Below are 25,636 nucleotides of genomic sequence, written 5' to 3' on the forward strand. Positions count from 1 at the left end.
CTATGTATAATCTTCCTTTGAATTTGGCGTAACCCTTATCTTCTGCTGAAGACGAGAACACCTTGCCAGCTTTCCCCTGTCTCTCTTTTCCTTCCATAATGCCATTTGTTGATATTACAGCTTCATATTCTTTTACTGGTGACCCACTAATAAAAGTGTGAAGCAGACGGTCGAAGATCTCTTTTCTTTTTCCTTAAGCGTGTTTTTAGGCGTTTTAGGGCACTGCTCACTCAGCTGAGAGTGAGAAAAAATACTCAGCAATGACGGACTCGATTTATTCGACGTGGTTGTTTTAGTATATATAGGAAAGCCTGGATTTCGCGACCCGTCGACATCGCGCGTGAGAGAGGAAAACACATTTAAAACTCTGGAAATGCGTCTTCACTTCGACTCAGACGTTTAAAACAATCACTGCATTCTCAGTTCCGAAATTCGTTGTCGGTCCATCTTGCCATTGGTGTCGCTTTCTCTATTTCGTTGGAGTAGTCTGTCGTTCGTCGACAATTCATAGCTCTCATGTCCCCGTTTCAAGGCCATGTCGCTTGTCGGAATTTACCCCTAACAGGGTCTCTATAGCAAGAATGCCAATGAAGTCTGTCACAAAGAAATCTGGTTTTTGAGTGGAATGAGAACGATGAAGACCAACATCCAATCAAAACAAGTGTTTTTTTGAACCTTGAAGTTGACCAATCAAAATGTTTTTAGATCGTGTCGCAGCCTTGGCGGAAGTATTTTGTGGAACGTTTTGCGCGAAGGTTAGCAAAGGGTTATGTAGTGGAATTCTAGCTAATTCTGAAGCAAAACGAGGTTTAAAAGATCGAGAACTTAAGCTGACCACCCTTATGTGAAAAAGAAAGGTATGCTGATTTATTGACGGTAGTAATTAATGTAGCAATGTCGAACATTTGATAAATTGTTCAATGTACATGCAGATTCACGAGCTTGCTAGCTGGAGCTTTTTAGCGCGTTTCAACCCGTCCTCCGAGCCGAGCTTGGTTTTCTTCCTCATTTTGAACATTTTATATGTCATATGGTCATTTAGGAAGTAGTGGCTCGTAGCAAGCGTTCAGTATTGTGATCTGAGTCGGCGAAGTTTCAATATTGTTGTTTGGCTGTTGAGCATTTGATCATGATACGCCAGGATAGGCCGACCTTCAACCTACGATGGCCATTTGTATTTGACAGGATCTATAAACAGGACGAATGAGCTTTTTATTTAGAAAGCAAGCAAGGAAGCCAGCTATAAAAGCGACCGAAACAACCATATTTTCGGTATAAATGTTCGCATGTTTGTTTGTCGCCTCTAGATCTCGGACCCTCGAGCAGTCAAACCTCACAACTGATAAGAGCTTGTATTTAAACATACCGTTCACTGCCATTTTGGGTTTCGTGATCACACATATGAATTTTAATGTTGCAGTCCCGGAAGCGAAAGGAAAATACTGCTTCAAAATGCCGTTTAGTCTTCAATTTTGTCATCAAGAGAATTATCCCTATTGCACATTCTCATTTCTTTATCGAAATGCTATTTCTAATTTGCAAACTTTTACTTTTGTTGACGTTCTCACAGGAGGTTATTAAATCTACTCAATTATGTAAACAATTTCTGTGGTTGGGAAAAAGATCAAACAAGTTTTTCAGCTCAATTAATTGTGCACGATTTGGCGGACAAAAGGTTGAAATTCACTTGTCTCGGACCCTGTAAGTGTCAGAAAGGTGAAGCAAAAGGCCTGTATGGTTTTTAAGAGTATTTATTAAAAGCTCGGTACCAAGGTTTTCTTGACATATTTTCAGCTTGAGAGAATGGCATCCTATGATTTCTGCACCAGCAGCCATAAACTAGTCTTGCCTAACTAGGCCAAGAATTGACTAATTAAACTGCAGCCTTCCTACAGTGGAGCTTTTCTCTGTATTTTGTAAGAAACTGGTAACATCAGACTGAATCCGACAATAACAAATCATATGATATTACCTTAATCTTTAATAATTGTAGCTATGCGATCTGAGCTGTGAAAGAGATACATTACATAATTACACTGACAAATCTAGTTAGCAATTGGCAAACAAAAACTGCAAGAATGGCTTAGTTAACAATGTTTCAGATCTAGCCAACTAGCGAAACTTTCTTCTGTGGTGATATCTAGTTGAACCTATTCCACTTAATAACACATAAAATGCAGGAGAGCAAAACAGAACAGTAATACAGGTCAGCAGTAAAGACTGTTCTCTTTGCTACACAACTTGTTGCAAACACTTCTGGTTACTGTACTTTAGAGCAGTTTTCAATTGAGTGTCATAAATCCATAACCAAACCCATTACTTACCAATTAGACTGCTCAGTCAATCTCAAATGGTAGTAAAGCCAAAACTAAAGTAATTACCTAATTGCTTTCGACACTCAATTGAAAACTGCTCTTAACTTGAGCTATTAATTCTTGGCACTGTTGAATCTTCTGTCTGCCCTGATCTCTGTTAAGTCTTATCAAGCATTATTTAAGCCGCGAGTATTACTTTCCATATTCTTTATATAACAGATCGAACTTGTGCGAGAACATATAATCATGTGATCTAACAGGAATACATTAGCAGAGATAACATGATGTAACTAGCATACATTAGTCACGCAACAGACAGCATTCTATATATTCATTGCAGTGGTGATCTGTGGAAATTAGAAGGGCACCCACTACTGTGACTATGATTTTTGCTATTCAGTGTTGATTTTGATCATGGTGATGTGTGATTAAAACTTCTAATCTTATGGCCAATCACAAATGCAGGCAGTATGATCAACTAGTGTGCTTGCTGTAGGAAACAATTATTGTTATTTTTAATGGCTGTGACATTTGTTTCAATGAGCCTGTAAAATCATTAAGTGTGTCAGTCTGGCTTCATACCAATGAAAATGGGGACAAGCTACCAAAGAGACAATCGTAAATTATTTACGTGAGCACTATGGGATGAATATGCACTGTATAAAGATGTGGAATAATTATTACAATACTTGATTTTTCCTGGTCAACAGATACCTATTTAACTATTATTCCGATCACCACAACCCAGAATGTCGATAACACAGAATGCAATATTGGAGAAGAAAAATTCATTGCACAGGACTCCACCACCAAAGGCCCCACAGGCTGTAAAAAAGGCATCACCCCCGAGGAACAACAAGTTTCAAAAAAGGAGTGATGATCCATCAGCTATTGCCCAGTTAATTCCTTCTATAAAACTGAGGAAAACTGGCTTCCGTGACAGCTTGATCGCAGAAGACATTGATAACAAAAACACTGCAAATGCTGATGAGCCGACAAATGAACTTCAAAGTCTCATGGCCCGAAGGAGAGCTGTGTCTGAGCACAAAGAAGAGGAGGAGATCGCAGAAGACATTGATAACAAAAACACTGCAAATGCTGATGAGCCGACAAATGAACTTCAAAGTCTCATGGCCCGAAGGAGAGCTATGTTTGAGCACAAAGAAGAGGAGGAGATGAAACCAAAACCAAAACCAAAACCGAAGCCTAAACCACTTAAACCAGCCCCAGAAAATATCAAGCAGGAAGAGGACAAAGAAAATGAGACTAAACTACGTTCAGATTCTGGCAGAGGTGTTACTGACGAGAGCAAAGATATTTTAACTGATTCAAATAAGAAAATTGTTTGCCATGATTCTAGGGGAGAGCCAAAGCTCTGTGTTTTGCCAACACTTGAAAGTCTTGGGAAACCGCCACCAAAGTGTCCTAAACCTGAAAATTTAATGAAGTTATTGGAGAATTATGACAGCAATAGAATTGTGATGTCACCACGACGAAACACGTTGAATAGGCTGGAGAACAATAGCAGCTTGGGTAAGCTTTGCTTCTGTGCTTCTCACTTAACAAATCTTAATGTATAATTGTGTGGGTCATGAAATATCCATAGCCACCCCAAGGAATTTTTTTTTTTGAAATTCTACATGTAAAGTTGGAGGGTTCAAAAGCAAAAGTATTAAAAGGAAAGTAAAAGCTTTTAAACTGGAATTTCCTGAGGGTTTTTAGCCCCACATATCTCATTCTTCTTGTATTAAAGGAGCTGTATCCACTTACATATACTCACATCATGCAACAGGGGTGCACCATTTTGGGCCAATGAGCCACATTTTAGTAGTTTTGATAAACCAAAAGTAAGCAATAATGTGACTGAACTGGATTTTAACCTGGATTTTAACCTGAAATAAAAGGAAATAAAAGATGAATGACTGATTGGAGGAGGCAGTGTGGCCGTGTGGTTAGGGCACTGGAAGTGAAATCAGAGGTTGCGGCTTAGGGTCCCATTCTGACCACAAGCTGGTGTTGTTCTCAGTTGTCCTGAGTTGAACTGCTTGGCCACACTTGTAAATAGCTAACTGGTCTGCCTCCTGCCAGTTGGAATTCTTAACCATGTTATGTTCATTAACATGATTTGTTTCATTGTTTATTTCCACTGGCCATGAAAAGCCCAATTGGATATTATTTGAAGATTTTAGTTAATGTTTATTTTTATTTTAAAGCTAATTTTCACCTTGGTTTGTTTTCAGATCATAGTATTGCAGAAGAGGAAGATGAAGGAGAAGAGTATGATGATGTAGATGATGATCTTAAGGCTCAGATTCTGGGCAGAAATGAAGCTGAACAGGAAAAGGAGACTACAGCAGAGGAAGGTAATGATATAGGTCAACTTTTTGATGGTAGCTTATTTGGCATGTGTATTTGCCTTTTAATCCATTTACGGTGAAAAGTATTCAGCTTGTTTTCAAGTAGGACCACAAGTGGTTTCAATGCAAACAATGAGGGGGCATTTCAGGAGACTAACCTAAATATGTGGCAAATTAGCTTTTGGATAAAAAGAGTACACTAATTTTAAAAGTTGACCAGCAAACATTATTTAGTGATAAAATTTGACAATGTGCAGATTACGCTAGATCTTGCCATGTTATTGTTCAGAGTCTTTACTGTCATCAGTCACAGCTGGCTGAGTTTCTTAACTCAGTTGCCTTGTAAGTCAACAATCTTGAACATATACAGCAATAGAAAATTAATCTTGACAGTCCTTGCCTGACCTTTAGTTAAGCTACTACATTTCCGGTTTGAATTTGCCCAAAATGATTAAGACTCTGAGACTCACCTGGAGAGCAAGTGAGCAGGCACATGCTGATTTCCTGTGTGACAAATACCTTTGGGATCCAGCTTTAGCTGTGATCCTCTCAGGGTTGATTCCTTTTCTCCAACTTTTTGCGCATGCTGTGTGAACAAGACTCAATATGTATACCTTTACTACATAACAGGAATTATGGAGGAAAACTATGATGATGTTGATGAGATGAAAGCAAAAGTTGAGGAGATAAATAATGCAGAAGCAAAAAATACTGAACCTATCTGTGACGAGAGCTACGATGACTTAGACGCTGTGGCAGAGCAAGCTCGTGAACATTTACAAAATGGTATCATATAAAGTCTTTATCGAAAAATTTTTAGGAGAGTTTTTGCCCTAATACACGTTAAGTGTTCTAGACTCCAGATCAAGCAGTTGAGTTCAAGCCCTGGCCGGGGACATTGCATTATGTTCTTGGATAAGACACTTTACTCCCACATTTCTTCTTTCCACCCAGATGAGTAACTGGATGTGGTGAAGTAAATGGTAGGGTTAAACAATGTGATGGCCTACCATCCCATCCAGGGGGAGTCAAAATACTCCTAGTTACTTGGAGAATTTATATTGTGTAAACTAAATAATAGATCATTTAAATAAGTCGACATTGGCATTCTCAATTGCTGATGTGCAAGGGCCCATTGGCAAGTGAGAATCAAAAGTTACTTGTCCGGCAGGACAATTAACATAGAATTAACATTGGATGGAATGTCGACTGTGTCAAAATTCTATGGAAACCAGAGATAATCACCAGCCTGATGGGCACTGTAGGCTCGAAAACAGACATAAATACCTTTACCTAGTTATTGAATCTTTTATTTCTTTTCTATGTTGCCCCTAGATCTCATTTTCCCTACAAATCTAATTTGCAAAGGTGATTCCTCAATGGCTTTGATGGAGAGGTCCACCCTTGAGCCTTGCCATCCCAGGGTCTTAACACATGTGGTGTTCTTAGGGAAGATTGCTTACCCCAGTGTACAATGTACCCTGGACTCCACCTATAATAAGCAGCAAAAGTGTTGAGACACTTTGCAGTAATTTTGAGTGTCTCGGAAACGTTACTCCCTTCCCCCCCCCCCCCCCCCCCCCCAAACAGTGTTGATTTTTCTATTTCTAACACTGCCCAGACCACAGCAGCTGGTCACAACATTGAACTGGGGTGACAGGGGTGTCAGAGATTACCACCAGATACATATGAATTAGAATTTGTGGTTAGATACTGCAAAGTGTCGTTTTCTAATTAGGGCAACTAGCTTCCTACTTGTATTGAACTGGGGAGGGAGATAGGGGTATGGGAGTAAGTCTCACTGCTTTATTTTGTGAGCCTTGTGCCTCTCATAAATCCCCAGGATTGCAACAGTCTTTACCTTGCTTGGATGGGCACATGCAATCATATAGTATTCATAGTTCCACCTGTAGCTTATATTCTTCTGTGTGCTCCTTTGTTATTCTTTTCTAATTAAATTTTATTTGTTTTCCAGATTTTGCCGTTGAAGGGGAAAAATTTGGAGAAGAAATGTATGATGCAGTGGGGACTAGCCTTAATGGACAGCCAGAGGTGAAAGAAGAAGAGGCTTGCGACTCTCCTATTGAAAACAAATATTCACCTTCAGTAGTCCCCAGGTACACTGTGCATGTTGATACTACAAATTTCAACCACAGAATGCTTGTAAAAGGGCATTAGAATGTTGTGTATATGGTGGCATAACTCTCTCAAGGTCAAGTTTATTCTGACAACACAAGGTGTAGAGTGTAGAGTCCTGGAAGGTGTAGAGGTGAGGTTGGATGGAGGGGGTGTAGTTGAAGATTTATAAAGTAGCATGGAGGTACAGTAAGATTTGTGGTGTAAATTTGCATTTTTTCTTTTCAGAGGTGTTAAATAAGATTAAAAATTTTCTCTGCTCTGTATTTTGGGTGTTGGTTTATTTATTGTTCAAGGGGGTATTTTGTGACCTCTAGGTAAATGTTTGACATTGAGTAAATAATAATAATAATAACAATGACAATGACAATGACAAAATAATATTTTAAGAGGAGGCCTCCAATAACCTAGAGGTGGTTTCAGTAGGGTCCTCTAAAAAATAAAAGCCTAGAATATACATTAAGTGTCTAAAATACAAAAGTAATAAAAGCTAAAAACATGATACTAAAACTAAGGATTAAAACTAGAACTAGGATTAAATGAAAACTGTTTCAGTTTGTATTTAATTTGTTTATTCTTGTTAATGCTTACATGTGTCAACTAGATCTTTTTGGCGTCAAATCATACCTTTTTCACATCTTGTCTCTTGGCTTATTTTGGCAGAATCTTGTATTTTTTGATTGGATCTCAGTTAATGCTTCATGAACCTTTTTAGCAGTGCAAACAAAGAGAAAGGCAAGAAAGATCTCAAGAAGGAAATGGAAAACCAGAAAAAGAAAGAAAGGGAAGAACAGAAAAGGAGAAAGGAAGAAGAGAAAAGAAGAGAAAGAGAGGAAAAAGAAGAAAAAAGAAGGAAAGAAGAGGAGAAAAAGAGAAGGGATCGGGATGATAAAGAGCTTCGAAAAAAACACAAGGTACCTGGGATTAAGATCAGGTTGCCAGCTGACAATGTTATGACTGACTGACTTTTTAACTGTAATATTGTTACCTGGAGTGATTGTTTTATTCCAGAAACCCTTTGAAAATGTTTTGGAGTAGCAGGCAGTATGACAGGGGTAGTAACCAAAAAAATGGCAGGGAGGGATTTGAAATTAATCAAAATTAGTGAACTTCAATGTGAAATAGGCAGTAAGGAATTTATTGTAGGTGAAAAACTGCCAACTGTCAGCACATTTGCAGGGCTGTTATATTGTAAGTTTTTTTGTGGAGGTATGGTGGTGTCTTCGCTGGTGCACTTTCCTCCAGATCAAGTGGTCCGGGCTCAGTGAATTTGGTTTATGGGCGAGGCAATTTACTGGCTCAGTGCCTCCCTCCAGTGACCTAGGTGTATAAATGGGTACTGGTGAATTTAATGCTGGGGTAACCCTGTGATGGACTAGCATGTCATTCATGCTACATGTTGCTTCATGCTACAGAAACTGGAGATAATTAAGGATGCACCTGATGGGCCACTTGGCTCATATGCAGACTTTACCATGTACCTTTTTTTATATAGTAAGTTTATACTGACAGTATGCGTTTCTCCTTTTCAGTTAAAACCTGGAGCTGAAAGCAATGGTGTTGGAGAAGCTAAGAGAAACTTTACTGGTGATGGAAAGTTTGAACTGCCAGTGAAGGAAGGGGAGGCACTGGTTATTATCAGTGAAAAAGGATGTCCTCAAGGAAAATGGCTTATTAAGAACCCTGAAGGACACTGTATGTTTAATTTGTGTCAGTTACTGTAGTAATGAAGAGAGGCATGGTGACCACATGATTAGTGCGCTCATCTCTGGTATGAGTGGTCCGGGTTCAAGCCCTGGCCAGAGAGATTGTGTTTTGTTCTTGGAGAAAGACACTTTTCTCTCACAGTGCTTCTCTCCACCCGGGTGCATGAATGGGAACAGGCAAATTTAATGTTGGTGGGTAACCTTGCGATGGACTAGCATCCCATCTTGGTGGGAGTAGAAATACTCCTAATTCTTTTATGCTGCAGAAACTGGCCTGATGGGCTTCTTGGAACCTGCTTATATGCAGACTTCTCCACTGTAGTTATGATTTGATTTATAGCCCTCCTTCCAGTAAGCACCTTGCAGGACCTCCCTATCAAGTGGGGCTGTATAAAGTGAATTATTATGGTAACTATTGTGTCCATTGCAGGGGTTTCAGATGGTCAAACCAGGCAGGCAAAATCATCCTCACGGCCAGTCAATTTACCCAGTACCCAGCCCTTAATGAAACCCCTGCTATTGTGTGCTCTGTGAATAGCTAGGAGGAGGGTTTAAATGACATCTGGAAACATTTCAAGATTTGTTGAGTTCATGTTCCCAAGCATCTCATCACTATTATATACTGTGAGATAGAGAGAACTATGCTGTTGTTTTGTTTTTTTGATGAAAAGAACAACATGTTTCAAAATCCATAACTGACATGATTTTAAATGTTGATTTTTGTTTTTTGGTTGTTGTCTTTTCCAGTGGGTTACCTACCTACAGACCTCATTCAACTCAAAGTAAGTTTCTTTTAAGTTTAAAATCAGTGTTCCTCTGTATGCTAGTAGCAGCAATTTTCTTTCTGTTCTATTTTTATCTTAGCATTTCTTATATTTCATTCAGATTTTCTTATATTGTTCTCTTAGGCAATTATACCCACGAAAATCATTAACTCAAGCATGCACGTTTTGTTTGATAATAATGAAAAGTTGCGTTTATTTTTCAGGTTGACAGTGAAGGAAATCGAATAAGGTATAGGTCTATTTTGTCAAATAGTCAATGAAATTCTCTAGATTATTCATTAAGAAGCATCACAATATGCTTGTGGCTAACTCCCTATATACATTATCTTTACAGTCGAACCTCTCCACAACGGCCATCTAGGGGAGAGAAGAAACTGAAAGTGGCTGTTGTAGAGAGTTGGCCATTATGGGGAAGTAGGGCTATAATATGACCCCGGATTTTTTTGTGGGGTGAACATTTTTATTGAAATAACAAATGCTTATTTTAGCTCGTAAATATATAACATAATCAAAATATATTGATCAATAAAACAGAAACAGAGACCAGTGATGTGTGCTTCCATTCAAGTTTTGTGACCTTTAACAATGAAAAGTTGTGGTTTTGTATACACCGTTTGTTAGTCGTTGATTAACTGGTTGTTATGGAGATGTTGTTTCGGTAATTGGGATGCACTTTAGTGGCCATTACCATTGTGGAGAGGTGGCTGTTGTAGAGAGGTTAAAATAAAAGTGAATGTATGGACAATCTGCTGAGACAAAAAATAGTGGCTATATTGTTATGAGGTGGCAGTTAGTGGAGGTTTGACTCTATCAACAATATTTGCGTAGTTTTTCATTTATAGTTTCTATTTTGTACTTTGATGAACTGACAGAGTAAACCATGTTTCAAACAACACATATTAATATACAGCAGTGCCATACAGTTATTAATTGTCTAAAAAGAAAAATTATCTAACCAATCTACATGTAAATAGACATTCAAAACACGAAATTATGTGAAACAAGTATGTTCATGATTTCCATGGCAGATAACTAACTTGACTTGATTGATTTTAGTGCAATTATAACAGAAGACTTCTATGAAGATGTTGACCAATATCAAAGTGCAACCAAAATAGAAGAAGGTATATTGATGTATGTATATATAGTGCGGACGTACAAGAGTTTTTTTTGCCTTTTCTTCTACTGATGCTGAAAGCTTTGATGGAAATATTGAAGTTAGCGCAAGGACAAATAAAAGCCTATGGATCAGATCTCAAACCTTATTTGGCAATGAAAGTGAGAATTATGCACTTTGCCACTAAAGTCTTCTTTCTTGTAATTCTGGGCTTAAATTTGATTGAGAAGAGTAGAAAATAACCTTTGTGACTTAGCCTGTGTCCCCCGATTTTTTGAGGGGCACACAGGCTATTGAGACTGGGCTGCTTTTCTTTTGGAACAGGATATGCTAATAGCTGTGTTTGTAAGCATGGTGATCTGGGTGTAGACACAGTATGCCTGAGTGCATTAGGCTGCTAGACTTGAAATGTGCTGACCCTGCATTCAGTTTCTTAATAACTGCATCAACCACTACCTGGTGTCTCACGTTTGACCCATGGGTTTGGACCCTTGGGTTTGAACCCTTGGGTATTAAGGATGCTTACTCTCACAGTGCCTTTCTCAGCTGGAAGTATAAATAGCCAACAGTCAATTTATTGGGGAAGTGGTGGAAGGGGGCAGGTCTTGGTACAATGGACTAGCCACCCATTCAGGGGAGATTAACATCACTTTTGGTCACTTCAAGCTACAGAAACTGAGATAAGCTCCAGGACACATGGCCAATACAGACTTCACCTTTTACCTGCTTTCAGCTAGTGTGGATTCCTAATCATGTTACGTTCATTTGCAATATTGACATAAATATCAGTTCTTTATTTTGATTTCTGAAATATTTTCTCTCTTTGCACTGTCTTCTTGTTCAGAAGAGGACGACCAAGAAGTTTATGATGACATAGCGGCTGGGCAAGGTATGAATGATATGGGCTAAAGTGCCTGAACTTAATAACTTAATAATATTTATTATTTCAATTCATATTTGCATTTTTCACTCATTTTATTTAACTGCACAAGGAATGCACTTGCTAGCTTTGACCCTTGCAGGCTCTTGAAGGCTTAAGACATTAATTTTCACAAATTTTTGCTGAAAATTGTTCTTTAATTGATAATGTAATTTACTAAACCATACTGCTATTTTTTTTTTTTTGCAGAACCCATTGATGAAGACTTGTACGAGGAACTTCCAGCTGATCAGTAATATTATTGCATTGTGAAAACTCATCCCTAGTCTCCTCCGCAGCCGTTATTTGAAATCGTCACGCAACGCTTCTCCGATGCGTGACGACCTAAATAACGACTGCAAGAGACTAACTGAGGGGTTCCCAAGATGGTCAGTGTGTGTCACTGGTCTTCATCCTGCAGATTTTATCTACTATTGTACAATGTACAGATGAATATTTTAGCCATTTGATATTAATATTTTTCTTAATATTTTTCTTATAAGAATTGAAATTCAAATTTGTTGACACGTACCTCCCGGGGTGGGTCAGAAAAGTGCACACGGGCTATAAGCTTGTCAGCTGTTTATGGTTATCTCACGCAATTCTAAAAGAGAGGTGACTTCACGCAATATCGATGAATGTCTCGTGAAAACCCAAGTAACGGACAGCCAGAACGAGGGAATAAACGTTCTTATATCCAAAATTTTGTCATTGAATGTGGTAAGGAAAAAAAGAAATAGAATTTAACGCTTTTAAGTTACTTTAGGAAATAGTGTATTTTTCTAAATACACATTCGAAGAGCAAGTGTATTTTTTTTACAAAAATATGTTACAAATGAGCTGAGGGGCGAACCAATTTGTATACTGCGAGTAATTTACTAAATAAAGGAAGGGATCTTAATGGATTTGGAGATTATAAATTGAAATATATTGTACTTTTGCAGTTACATGTAAGACAGCAAGGGAAAATCAGTTATTTGAAATAAAGTTGTAATTTGGTATAACATTGATAATTTTGTTGTTTTCGCTTCAGGAAACTAAACGATTCATTTTGACTCGTAAACGTGTTACTACTACATCATGTTGGCCATTGACTTTTGTATCATTTGGTGGCTCCTAAAGGAGCCGTTTGTTTTGGCGCGAAACCCACAAAGTGAGTTTACTTGCTGCTGGTGTACTTAGTCACAGCCTTGGTTCCTTCACTCACGGCGTGTTTGGCCAGTTCACCGGGTAGAAGCAGCCTGATGGCGGTCTGGATCTCGCGGGAGCTGATGGTTGATTTCTTGTTGTAGTGGGCAAGGCGGGAAGCTTCGGTGGCGATGCGTTCGAAGATGTCATTGACGAACGAGTTCATGATGCCCATGGCTTTGCTGGAGATACCAGTGTCAGGGTGAACCTGCTTCAACACTTTGTAGATGTAGATAGCATAGCTTTCCTTTCTCTTTCCCCTTCTCTTCTTCTTTCCATCAGCGGCGGCCTTTGCCTTACCGGCTTTCTTCTCACCTTTCTTTCCTGCAACTTTAGGTGCCATGTCTGAAGATCAGATATGAAATACCTGCCCACTCGGTTGACCCTCTATTTATATGAAAATGAATGAAGGATCGATTAACTTACGGATCGAAATCCTCGATTGGTGATTGGTTAGATCTTAAAGCTGACCCTTGAGGTCAATTTTTCTACAATGGCCCATTCAATGTATTAGACCACTAGGTTTTGATTGGTGCTTTTCGATCCTTCCTACCTCGGTAAGAACTATAAACATGTTGCTGTTTGCAAAGTGATGTTATTTACTCTCTATTTCGAGACAACGAAGTTTCTGCACATCGTTAATCATGTCTGGTCGCGGCAAAGGGAAAGCAAAGGGCACTAAGTCCAAGAGCCGCTCATCCCGAGCAGGGCTTCAGTTCCCAGTTGGTCGTATCCACCGTCTTCTTCGCAAAGGCAACTATGCTGAGCGTGTTGGCGCCGGTGCTCCAGTGTACTTGGCTGCCGTGCTTGAATATTTGAGCGCCGAGATCCTCGAGTTGGCGGGCAACGCTGCTCGTGACAACAAGAAGACAAGAATCATTCCCCGTCACCTTCAGCTGGCTGTCCGTAATGACGAGGAGTTGAACAAACTGCTCGCCGGTGTCACCATCGCACAGGGAGGTGTTCTTCCCAACATCCAGGCTGTACTTCTGCCCAAGAAGACCGAGAAGAAAACCAAAGCTTAAATAAGTTTTGACTCGAAACAAACGGCTCCTCTAGGAGCCACCAAATGTTAAAAAAGTCACGATCAACATTATTAGTTTGCCAAGTTGTTTGACATTGTTTGGCAATCAGAAAACATCAATAGAATACGTTTATAGAATTTTTGATCTCTGGTAGATATACTGATGTTAGAATGTTCTATGGAATTTGTTGGTTTCACTTATTACTATCTGTGTCAAAGTGTGCCACGTTCGTTTAATTATTTTGTTCAAAAGCAACACTGAATACAACAGTTAGTTCAGCTTTCACGGCAAGATTATTATTTTTTCTTTGGCTTGTCACGTCATCTACCTGAGCGACTGTTGTGGTTTGATCGAGTGCGCCACTGGGGTAAAGGGATCTACCGGTATATCAGCTTTGTATCAATAGTGTAAAGTTCGGTCCCACGCCAAAGCTACTAAAAGCGCGCCTTAAACGCTAAACCCAGTATGCAAATTTCGGCTACTTTAAAGTGATCGTCGCAACGCGCGCCGCGATCAATCAATGTGTTTATTTGAAAAAAAAAATCTACGTATATACAGTAGCTCATGGCCAAACATCGCCAGTTCTGCGCGCTTAATGTTCTCTTTCTAAAGGCTAAACGCACAAAACCGCCATTGACTGCGCTGTTGCTTTGCGTTCTTTCCTCATCCCTGGTTGAACCTGTTACTCTACAATTTTTCCGTCGGGATAAGTGCGCTGGCTTTCGGGCGAAATTCTAAGTGAGAACAGGAATGGTTTGACTTAGACTACGGATAGTCCTTCTTTGACTACTCGTAGTCTAGGTTTGGCTTGTTTCGCTTTGTATCCCATTTCAAGATACTTTTGTGTACTTTAGGTGTAGCGGACAACGAGCGGTCAGTTTTCTATTCCTGAAAGACCTGAAATCTTCCGCGCGATTTGAAAAGTTAAAATTATGGATTCGCATCGTACGCTGGGAAAGGAAAGAAGCTATTCGCGGTCTATGGTAATAAAGAATAAGAACACTTCTAAGAAACGTTCTGTTGGTCATTACTTTTGAGAGATTTCAGTGGTGGCTCCTAAAGGAGCAGTTTGTTTGTGTTGGCAGACTGTGCAGTCTAACCGCCAAATCCGCACAGAATACGGCCTTGTCGTTTCAGAGCGTACATCACATCCATGGTAGCCTGCGAACGCAGACGTATTTCCGACTCTCGCTTGTCTCCGCCGAGAGAGACACGCGACAGCCGGAAGTACGTCTGCGTTCGCAGGCTACATCCATGGCTGTCACAGTCTTTCTCTTAGCGTGTTCAGTGTATGTCACAGCATCACGGATCACGTTCTCAAGGAAAACTTTGAGAACACCACGGCTCCTCGTAGATCAGGCCAGAGATTCGCTTGACACCGCCTCGGCGAGCAAGACGACGGATGGCTGGCTTGGTGGTGATGCCTTGGATGTTTTCACGAAGGATCTTTCGGTGACGCTTCGCGCCTCCTTTTCCTGGACCTTTGCCCCCGTTACCGCGACAGACGTGAGTTATTTTTATTTCGAAAAGAAGAAATATACGACGAGTCAAAGGCTGCACCTTTATTTGATAAGGATGAAATGATACTGGGATTTCGAAAAGCGCAACCTTGTAGCCCATTTCTACGATCGAAATGTGAATTCTAATTTTGCACCAGCCAATAAAATGGCCGCCTTTTCCACCAATCAACGGTAAGCCCGCTTATGTATAAATCATTTTATAAGCGTCGCGGGCTTACATTTAGACTTCTTAATAACCTCGTGAAATTTCAAATGGCTCGAACAACTGCTCGTAAATCAACTGGTGGAAAAGCTCCACGCAAACAGCTCGCCACAAAGGCAGCTCGTAAGAGCGCTCCTGCCACCGGTGGAGTCAAGAAACCTCATCGTTACAGGCCTGGTACAGTCGCTCTTCGTGAGATCCGTCGTTACCAGATCCACTGAGCTGCTGATCCGCAAGCTGCCCTTCCAGCGCCTTATGCGAGAAATCGCTCTGGATTTCAAGACCGATCTGCGTTTCCAGAGCTCCGCTGTCATGGCTCTTCAAGAAGCTAGCGAGGCTTACCTTGTTGGTTTGTTTGAAGACACCAACTTGTGCGCCATCCACGCCAAGCGCGTCACCATCATGCCCAAGGACATTCAGTTGGCCCGCCAAATCCGTGGAGAGCGAGCATAAGTGGATTTCACCCCTCTCAAAACAAACGGCTCCTAAAAGCAATGACCAACTAGACTGTCTGCGACGCATGCTACCAACTACAAGCTAAATCTTCATGATAATTATTTTCTGACCTCGGTCCCTGTTATAGTTACGCGTAAATGTGAACGAAATGCAAGGAGATTGTTTCTTTTTTAAAATGGGATGGGGGCACTGTATCGGCCTAAACCTGAAGAAAATAAGACTCCCTGACTCCAACCTCTCGCACGCACTGTAAGGAATCGATCCCAGGCTCTCTTTATGGCAAAAGAAGAGAGATTAAGCGTGGTACATGGTGGGCGCGACGTACTTGCTACGTATTTGCTATAATCTCGATTTTAAGTCTCTGGTGCATATCAGAAAGGTGTACATATAGGTACGCGAGAAGCTTCCCGTCCTATTGTTTCCTGTGCAGTTTGTGTTTCTTCTCTTGCTGTGGCAGAACTGATATATCAATGAAGCCGGGAAAGCCTATCAGTGAGAAAATCACGTGCGCGTTTACTCTCTTTCTCTTCAACTGGCTCTGAATTGAGTCATTCGGAAGCTTTCTCGCCTGAGACTTGGTAGAACAACACCATTGAAGGCTTTTTTTTTTTATAGCGGACTTTCATAAGCGGGTTTGGCTTACCAGTTGCCGTGATGAATGCGGCGTAAAACAACATTCACCCTCATCGCCTGCCCTCATCGTACCGTTAATCCTCGAATTAGCGCCCGGGGCGCTTATTTCAAATTTAGGAGAAGACGGGGGCGCTTATTCGAGGGAGGCGCTTATTTAATATTTCCCAAATCGTGGTCAGATGTGATCCGCGGTTTTTGTAATATATGTATGTGTCAGTCTCACAGAAGTCTCGGAAGACTCCTGTCTCTCTTGAAAAACTGTGTAATATATCCCCTTTAGCTGGTCTAAGCCTGCTGCACAAGGTGGGTTGGGCTTTTAGGCAATGAATCAGCAGATCTTCAGTACCATTGGTTGCGACGGTCAGTGTGCAGTGCTTGAATGAGTCGATGATTACTTGCTTGCGATTGAAAACGACCAAATTAAAACTATACATCCTTTCTTGTCTCAGTGCTCTTCCATAAAACACGGGGAGAGGAGGGGGGCGCTTATTTTAAATTTTGGCCCATAGGAGGGGCGCTTATTTGAGAGGAGGCGCTAATTCGATCTCAGGTTTGACCGTCCATAACTGCAAAAGGCCCTTGTAGCTTTTCTCTCAACCTATATGCTTGACTTGATCAGGTGAGTAAATAACCATTGAACAGGAGTCACCCTTTTCCAGGGTTTCTCTTCTTTCCCCTCCATTTTCTCTTGGTATGGGACGAGGCCGGCAGGATGGATGCCGGAAGAATAGAGACCGTGATAACAAAGTTGGTTCTGGAAAACTAGTCGGTGGACTTTCGTACTTTTTTAACAATTCCAGACTCTGTAACTGCGAACCCTGCAAATCACAAGCTGGAGTCGGTGGCACTTGAACCTTTCCTTCCATGACTGTCAACAAGTTTAAAACTGAGTAAAAACAGAAAAACAAAGTCAGGACAGCTAAGACAGAAAAAATAAAGACAGAAAAATAAACAGCACTGCTCTATGCCTGAAGAATATTTTTCTTTGATCCTCCGAGCAACCATTTCTTTATTTTGCTGCGGCGTCCATGATTCTTTCATCTCTGACGACCCCATTGTGTCGCCATTAAACTATCAGCTGATAAAAAACCTTGAGCTCACCGTTCAAGCGGCCTGGTCTACGACCCGCCCAACACGCCTCTGAATAGACTATGGTTATTAGGCGTGAAACAAACTTGATAGAGGCAAAAGCGTACGCATGGATTCGTTAAGCAAAATTTCAAAACGTTTGTCTTTTTTTTATTTAAAGAAAAACGTAAGACGAATTTCCCATTTGTTTGTATTATCCATGGGGGATTATTTTCAAAGCGTCCGCTTAGAGGCGCATGTAACGTGAGCGGGTCTATTGAGGTATATTGTGAAAAATAAGAGGGGAGAAACCAGCTCTAAAGATGAAGCATGGACATGGGCTCCCATGCCAAGCTCGGAAGTAATCAATGCGAAGGCGTAGCTTACAAGAATTGGTTTTCAAGAGGAAAGTGGCACAATGCCAGAACCTGCGCCGGCACAAAGATTCAAGATGGCGGCCACGAAATTCTGAGAAGACCCTGGGGCCATGGGGACGAGTTTCTCATCACTCTCGTGTTCGCCATTTTGAATTCGTTTGGGATTCGCAAACACTTGCAGTAAGCATAGAGAAACCGTTGAAAAACTCCTTCTTCTGTTTGACGATAAAAAGATTTCCAAGAAAGGTATGATTAATAAACCTAAATAATAATTCTTGGACAGTTTTAAGAAAGGAAATGTCGAATTTTGGAAGGTCGGCTACTCGAATGTAACAAGAGCGTGCTGCAATCTTTTTAAAATTTCTCTTTATAACACAGTTGAAGGACTGACACATTGCCATAGCAATAGATTGCCATAGAAACATTCACGACAATGTTTTTGATTAGTGTGCTCTAATATACTTTCACTTACGTCTTGTGTCTACATGCTTAAGTTAAATTATTTAGATGTATTGATTGATTAATAGCATTGTGTAATTTTTGCAGATGTTTTGGCATGTCATTTTAGTAACTTAAATTGAGCTTGAGTTTTTCTCATGAAACACTAAAGTAAAGTCGTTCATTGATAAGTACCATTAGTGAACGTAGCTATGTCAGACAAAGTTACAACTCTGACTGATGCAGATTTTTCATTTAATTTGGGGACAGTATTTAAAATATAAGTCTAAGTTTAAAACAGTACAAGCTTCACAGATTCTTACACTGGTTTTTCATTTAGAACAGTGAACACTTCCACTTAGTGTCTTAATCGTTTTCTTTAGTCAGAAACAATATTTCTTGGTTTTATTTTTTAAAGGTTGCATGAATGCAAGGTGTAGCTAGTTTAGTTGCGATGCCCCACAAGACCACTGAAACAAGAAGCTCTGTAGGTCCAGCTTCCTCAACAGAGGTAAAGGTTGGCACAGACAAAAACAGTCCTTCACTGCCAAATCCAACAGAAGCTAAAGGAGCAGAAGGTATTGCTGTCTGTCTTTTATTATTTGAAAATAGTATAGTTAATCAAAATATTTTTATCTATTTCTACAGTTACAGCTGCTCTTTTAGTACTTCCCTCTCCTTCACAAGGAGGAGAGGGCTGATGCAGTGAGAAAGAAATAGCTTGGAGATGTTTTATTATTTAGCTTTCTGGTATTGATAATTGTTTCATTTTCCCTGAATTTTCATTTTCATTCAAATTATTATGCCACTAAATTATGATCCATCTGAATTTTTTTCTACCCAAATGTCATGTCAGAAAATCAGAGACACAAACGTTACATTTCTACATCATATTTCTTTAAATAATCTGGACACAGATCTTGTTATAAAAAATGATTACACTGGCCATAGTATGTATCTGAAGGTTACTTTATTGGTTCTTCAGGTCACTCGCTTATAAAGCTGTATAAGATGTTTCTTCAAGTAGTATTGATACTTACAGTTTTTTCCAGACAGATAGCTTATGAATCACGGCTCTTGATTTTAGCTTCTTTTTCAACAGATCAACAGCAGAAGACCTCAGTACCACAAGCAAGTGTTAATCAACAAGAGGAAGCAAAGAACAATGCTTCAAAGAATCCTGGAACTAGTCACATCAGAGATTTGTTTCTATCATTTGACAAAGGTATGTGAAACACAAATTATATTAGGTGATGCCTCAGTTGCAGTCACAAAATTTAATGTGGTTTTTAAGAACATGGCTCAGTGCCCCCTTAAGGCAAAAGGCATTCTAAAATCATTATTGAATGACACATTGTGGCTTTTTACATGACCAAGCTCACAATGCTTGAGGAGGGCCTTTACTGAAAGTTTCAAAATGAGTATAATGCAGTGCAGGCCAGCTGCAGAAGGAGTCTTTTTAGTGGGAGCAACAAACTGTTAGAAATAAATTATGTCGTATTGTCTTCTACTGTGGTTCCTGATCATTACACTTTGTCTCTACATTTACATCCACATTAGGGGGTGGGGAGTGGGGGGTCCTGCAAAGGGATACACCCATCACTGTAAGACTAAAGGGTAAATAAGAGGGGGAGATAAAACCTTCTATAGTAATACACATACTTAGATAAACCTAAAGTCGCAATTAAAATTGAACAAGAGGTGTCCCAAAGTCATTTGTCTACTTGCAGTTTTACTTAAAGTTGAACCTGGTACAGACATCCTGTAAGAACCTACCAGACTTATTATATTTTGTTGTAATACAATCACCTTGTTTGCCTCTTTATGTCTTAATGTTAAGTTGTCTCTGTGTGCCATGGTCTTCTCCTGGGATTTCTTCAAAAAGGTGGAGGTTTCAGTTTAATTTAAAGAAATCTCCATCTGTTTTTGAAAAACGTTACCCTGTGTCTAGAAGTTTTCTTTCTTTGTTGCAATGCTGTATAGCTCAAATTTGTTTGTGAAGCTAGGGAGGAGCAAAAACCAGGGTAGAAAGAGTTCAAACAAACAGCAATTTAATTCAACATTTCTGTGTACATAAGATATACGATTTTGTAATGCACAAGCTAATACATGGCTGAAATCTTTAGTTCCAATAGTTCTCAGCAGCAGCCATGCCTCGACAGCACAAAAATCTACACGCTTCATCCAGGATGGAGATCGCTACATTTTCTTAGTGGAAGACAACAGGACCTCCAAGGTTAGTTCAGTGTCTTCTGGAACTGATGCCAGGTCTGCAAAAGCTTCAGATGAGGTGGCAGAAGAAACGGTGCCTGAGGAGGAAGCAGAGGATGATGGTGAGTGAAAAGTGTAGGTTTTTGTATTCACTTATACGTAAGCTAATATCTGGGGAGACTTCCGTATGAAAAGGTAGGGGATGTTTGTCGTCTTGCTTAGGGGTGTAAATCTAGGATTTTAGTCTCACTTAGGATGTCCAGGACCAAACGACACTAGTTTTAGCTGTCAAAGCATCTTTTAGGGTGCACTTGAAAAAATAACAGTAAAAAATGCTCTCATTTCCGTTTTTAGGCTCAATTTCCGCCGCTCTCTCAAGTCAAGTCTACTAGCACAGGCTCCTTTCCTGAACAGCAGCTGATAATCGAGGCTATTCGGTAGAAAGTTAAAGCCAAGCCCAGATTGTTCTTCTTCAAAGGTTTAATTCAAATTTTTTGACGGTCATCTCCGACCTTTTTCATATTGGAGTCCCCTCCGGGTGCCCCTCTCAAAGTTGTTTCCCTTTTGTGCAATTTTTTTGAATGTCCTCCCTGGGGGCCCGCTAAACTACACTTTTATGTACCACAGCATGAAAGGCTGATAGAAGCATTGGCACTGAACTCCTCCTTGAATGATTAAAGGGTTTGGGAGGGGCTTAGCAGATAGCCAGAAAAGATGCAAACTTTTCAGTGGTCCTAGGGCCTCCCCATACGAATAAGCTACACTTTTTAAGTCTTGTGTTGCAGTTACATTGTGCATTCCTTCGCTGCCGCCGGCCCACCTGCATATGAAAAGTCCGGGAATGCAAGTCGGAAAACACGAATCAAACCCCTGATGGAGATCAATCTGGTTGTGGCTCAAACTTTATTCGACCCCTGAAAGATATTACTTAAAACATAATAGGCTTGATTACCAGCCGCTGTTCAGGATAGGATCCTGCCCAAGCAGACCGGACTCGAGATAACGGCGGAAATCGAGCCTAAAAACCGAAATAAGAACGTTTCTCAATATTTTTTCTTGGCGTGCACCTTAAAAAGATACCTTGACAGCTAAAAATAGTGGCTTTTCCTCACGAGCGCCCAAAGTGAGACCAGAATCCTTGATTTTCACCCCTGAGCGAGACGATAAACATCCCCGACCTTTTTATATGAGAGTCCTTCCACCGCCCTGGCACCGGTCATGCTTTCCATAGCCCACGGACGTGACAGAAACGTCAAGGAAATCGGAATAATTTTTGTGAAAAACCGCGCGCGCTTATCAGTCAGTTGACTCATTGACCCATTGACTCGTGAACTCCTTTGACTCATAAAACAAGGGACCCATTGGGTGACACTGCAAACTTAATTATTAATTGTAAAAATAAGTATAAATTTGTCAGTCTTTTATACACGTCATGTCACAATCAGTTTTAACTTTCTTACAGATTAGGTAAAAAGGTAGAAGTCATTAGGGAGTTTAAGCATGACGTTTACAGCAGACGGCAAACGGCAAAGATTAACTCTGAATTTGTGTTGTTTTCTTCTAATCATTAACTAAATAGAAAAATCTCTCCTACTATTCACCACAAATACAATATTTTCACTCTACTGTATAGACAGCTGAAGACAGACGGCAAAAGTTTCATTTTTGCCGTTTGCCGTTGGACGTAACGTCATGCTTAATCTCTCTATTATATACAATTATTCTTGCTCGGATTGGACAATTAATGAATTTAACAAGCTCTTCTTAATATCTCTTAAGAGAACTTCGCAAGCGCAAATCTGCACTGCATAGCATTATTATTAAAATTTTAATACTGATTTGAACCAATCTGTACTGAGCAGTGACAATGCGTTGTTCAGAATTTTCAGACGGAGGATCTGAAGCGTCACTGGAAGATGTGCGCCAACATCACGGAATAATCAAAACACAGAAACAAGACGATCCTGATTATCTGACGCTCTTTGAAGCTCATCAGAGAAGATTAGAAGATGTTGGATCACCTACACCAGGTCAGGGGTAGAGTGAGTAGTGAAGTTAACATACCACTTAGTAGGGTGGGGTAAATAAGTAATAACCTGTCACTACTTTTGAAGTCTGATTAAAAAAAAAAAAATGTTTTCACTACTGAAAAAATGGGAAACCCAACTGAGTCAATCTTCCCCCCGACTTTAGATTTAATTTTGTTTTTCCAATTGTCTTGTAGTCTTTTGGTTGGGGAAATTGTTAGAGATAAAGAGAGAATTGTTAGAGTTAAAGTTTGCCTATTATAATTACTTTTAAATGCGGAATTGATCGTCACTACGCGTCCACGAAAAATCATTAATATTACCATGGGACGTCTGTATTTAATTCTTTTGTGTCTGAATTCTGCCTGGATACTCTTTAATCGTCATCTTCCTCCTAACTTCGCATGAAAACTGCTAAAAATGTGACCGAAAGAACGAATAGGAAAGGGAGGGAAAAATCTACTGCGTCGCGTTTGCACAATCTGTTTAAGTGGTATTAAATATGAGCAGTTTGCGGGTAGGTAAGTTAATCGTTTTGTTATGAACCAAGCAGTTTATAACTCTGTAAGTCGACCGCTTTGGTATACGTAAAATGAATTTTCTGCCTATGTCATTATTTGTGATAGCTACTGATCGAAAATGAAACTTTCAAACGAAACCATACCATGCAATTTTTAAATTTAAAAATTGGCCTTTGCCGTCCTTATTTATCTGTTAGACAGTATCAAATTTTGGATAGAAGTGTATCCTCAGAGCTATTCAAATCCAGGTTCATTTTTCAATTTCGTCTATTTAGTTTCTCTTCTCACGAAATACTCACATCACGACGTCCACAGATTTGATTCTCTGCGTTGGAAGTATTTTTCTGGCGTCATCAATACGCAATTCATTTAAGTGCCGCCTTGGTTTCGATATTTCTTAGCACCACCAGAAACTTTCTCCACTCTACAAAAGTTTCAAGCAAAAAGGATTGATCATAGCTAAGGACTGGGAAAATGTTTGATTTCTGATCGATCCTGTGCGTTATTTTGAGGTCAGAGTAGAACATATTGTAAAACAGCCTTAGAGAGTTGCGTCAACATGGTCAAAGATTGACGCATTTTCAAAAGTTGAGCCAAATCTTTTTTAATTCGTCGTTCGAGGTTGATCCACTCAATCTTCCCTAATCTTACTTATTTTTATTCCTATTTGCTTTATTGTCACCTCTTTGGTGTTTTACTGAATACGTCAGTAAGTTTATAATTTTAAAGTTTCTTTTAATTCCTTCCTGAAATGTCAACTGACAACTTGATTCCAAGGTTACCGTGTGCATAGCGTAGGTGACCGTGTGCGTAGGTTGAGATTATAGCCAAGTTTCTGTTTATTCGATCCCTGGTACAATCACTTTCAAGGTCTCATAAAGTAACACGCCTTAATGTGTACATGGACAGTAGTTTTCTGATTCGCAAAAGCGTCTTGTTCAAATTCATTCAGCACAAACAAATAGCAATCAATGAATACCTCATACAAGAAGTACATCACAGACAGAGCACTTTATTACACACCAGCTAGTATGCACTACATACAAAAATATTGTTTGTTATTATCTGAACGGAGGGTCTACATGGATGGCCGAGAATCTCTAAACACCAGATTTACTTCGCCTTTGGTTCGTGAGCTTTTCGGAATGTTGTTCGGAAAATGTGAGCAATTTCAATTCGCGCTCTCGTTGGTTGACATGATTACCTAGAGTTTTGTTTGTTTGTTTTGCTCGTCAGATTAAGTGTATAAATAGACCGGTGAAACTTCCGGCTAATGTCGGGAATTGAGTTTTGCATTGCTAAGAGGGATCAAATATTGTGACTTAACTGACAAGATTTGCGTGGGTTGTAAATTACTGCTGACAAATAGTTTGCCGTTTTCACGCTCAAAGGAACGTCAAAAATACGTCATACAGTGGGACAAATGACGTATGACGACTTCAAGTCCTCATAAGACTCGCAACACTCTTAACTGTAGCCTCCCACGCAGGAGGAGTGCGTGACAAGTCACAAGGGGATGGGGGAAAGGGGGGAGGGGGAGGGGGCAGTGGAACCTCATGTAAAAAGGTCGGGGATGTATGCCCGTCGGAAAATTAGAATTAAACCCCTAAAGGAGACTAATCTGGCCGTGTTTTGACGTGACAGCATTTTGAAATTTCAATTCTTCGAGTACAACCCTAAAAAGATATTTCATTAGTGCTAGTGGCGTTTCGTTCTGAACACTAAGTGAGACCAAATTTCGGGATTTATCACCCTAAGCGAGACGACGATCATCTGTCCCCACCCCGGGGAGTGGGACTCAAATATAAAAAGGACGGGGGTACCCGTCGTACGTTTTAGGGCTAAAAAAGCGGTTTTGGTACCCCTTAGGGGTCCCCTTAGGGTGTTTAGCCTGAAAAGGTCCACAGCGGGAGCTTTTGAATATGAGAATTCGCACCACTTACAGGTGAAAAAAAAAATAAAAAAAATCAAGCCACGTCCACAAGACGGGATGTTGGTACCTCTTAGGGGTTCTTTTCAAAATTTCTGGCGAGCACCTCTGTTCTTTTTATATGGGAATTCCCCCGGGCATCCCCGACCTTTTCAGATGGGAGTCTTAGCTCCCCCGGGCGCTATCTTAAGTCTGGCAGATTCAGTTCACTGATTAGTGAGAGTGGTCTTGTTTAACATGATTCTTGAACATTTAACACCTAACAAAGGAAATCACTCAAGAGTAGAGTGTTTTTCAACTGCTCTCATGTCCAATGCTTTGTCAATTGGTAATAATCATCGTATTTATAGCTTATTTACGTATTTGCAGAAAACTTATTGATGAACAGAGTAAACTATTTGCTTAGTCATTCTGTAATGATATCAAGGTCATCAAGGGTAGATTACTTTTAAATTATGTTCAACAATGGCTAATACTCTTCTAACTGGAAGCAATCATCTCATTTACGTGTAAACAGAAACCGCCGATTAACGGAGAAAACTAAGAGGAACTGAATTATTTGCTTAGTCATTCTGTAACGATCTTTGAACACATTTCTTAAGATCCATGAAATGTCATTGTGAAATTTGACGACGTAATTGCAAAGAGTGATAAAAATAAAAGGCTTGCAGTTCGTGCTTTTTATAATGTCTGAAAACAAACAAA

At 40.0% G+C, this 25,636-nt stretch overlaps 2 protein-coding genes and 3 pseudogenes across 5 annotated transcripts; 4 read left to right on the top strand and 1 right to left on the bottom strand.

The window, feature by feature from the left end:
- The first annotated feature begins 697 nt into the window (after nucleotides 1-697).
- Nucleotides 698-12,339, top strand: LOC110063103 (uncharacterized). Of its 4 annotated transcripts, none has more exons than XM_089286298.1 (12): nucleotides 698-857; nucleotides 3,026-3,848; nucleotides 4,556-4,678; nucleotides 5,303-5,458; nucleotides 6,648-6,789; nucleotides 7,524-7,722; nucleotides 8,341-8,503; nucleotides 9,262-9,296; nucleotides 9,503-9,528; nucleotides 10,356-10,423; nucleotides 11,261-11,305; nucleotides 11,546-12,339. In XM_089286298.1, the coding sequence occupies exons 2-12, from the start codon at nucleotides 3,065-3,067 to the stop codon at nucleotides 11,590-11,592; spliced, it is 1,788 nt and encodes a 595-aa protein (XP_089142424.1). In that variant the 5' UTR covers nucleotides 698-857; nucleotides 3,026-3,064; the 3' UTR covers nucleotides 11,593-12,339. The 4 variants fall into 4 exon arrangements, with proteins under 4 accessions (XP_089142424.1, XP_089142426.1, XP_089142427.1 ...); XM_089286300.1 differs by having other exon boundaries at nucleotides 11,264-11,305; XM_089286301.1 differs by having other exon boundaries at nucleotides 7,527-7,722; nucleotides 11,264-11,305.
- On the bottom strand, nucleotides 11,473-12,924 carry LOC110063071 (histone H2B.1 pseudogene; annotated as a pseudogene).
- Nucleotides 12,924-13,839, top strand: LOC149113703 (histone H2A pseudogene; annotated as a pseudogene).
- A 1,356-nt stretch (nucleotides 13,840-15,195) lies between these two features.
- On the top strand, nucleotides 15,196-16,175 carry LOC110063070 (histone H3-like; annotated as a pseudogene).
- Nucleotides 16,176-18,495: 2,320 nt separating this feature from the next.
- Nucleotides 18,496-22,628, top strand: LOC110063102 (uncharacterized). Its single transcript, XM_089286302.1, has 4 exons — nucleotides 18,496-18,820; nucleotides 19,345-19,467; nucleotides 20,369-20,575; nucleotides 22,334-22,628. The coding sequence occupies exons 1-4, from the start codon at nucleotides 18,670-18,672 to the stop codon at nucleotides 22,492-22,494; spliced, it is 642 nt and encodes a 213-aa protein (XP_089142428.1). The 5' UTR covers nucleotides 18,496-18,669; the 3' UTR covers nucleotides 22,495-22,628.
- The last annotated feature ends 3,008 nt before the right edge of the window (nucleotides 22,629-25,636 follow it).

Source organism: Orbicella faveolata, unplaced genomic scaffold (genome assembly GCF_042242905.1).
Source record: "Orbicella faveolata isolate gen_17 unplaced genomic scaffold, um_ofav_v1 contig_14, whole genome shotgun sequence".
NCBI lineage: Eukaryota > Metazoa > Cnidaria > Anthozoa > Scleractinia > Merulinidae > Orbicella > Orbicella faveolata.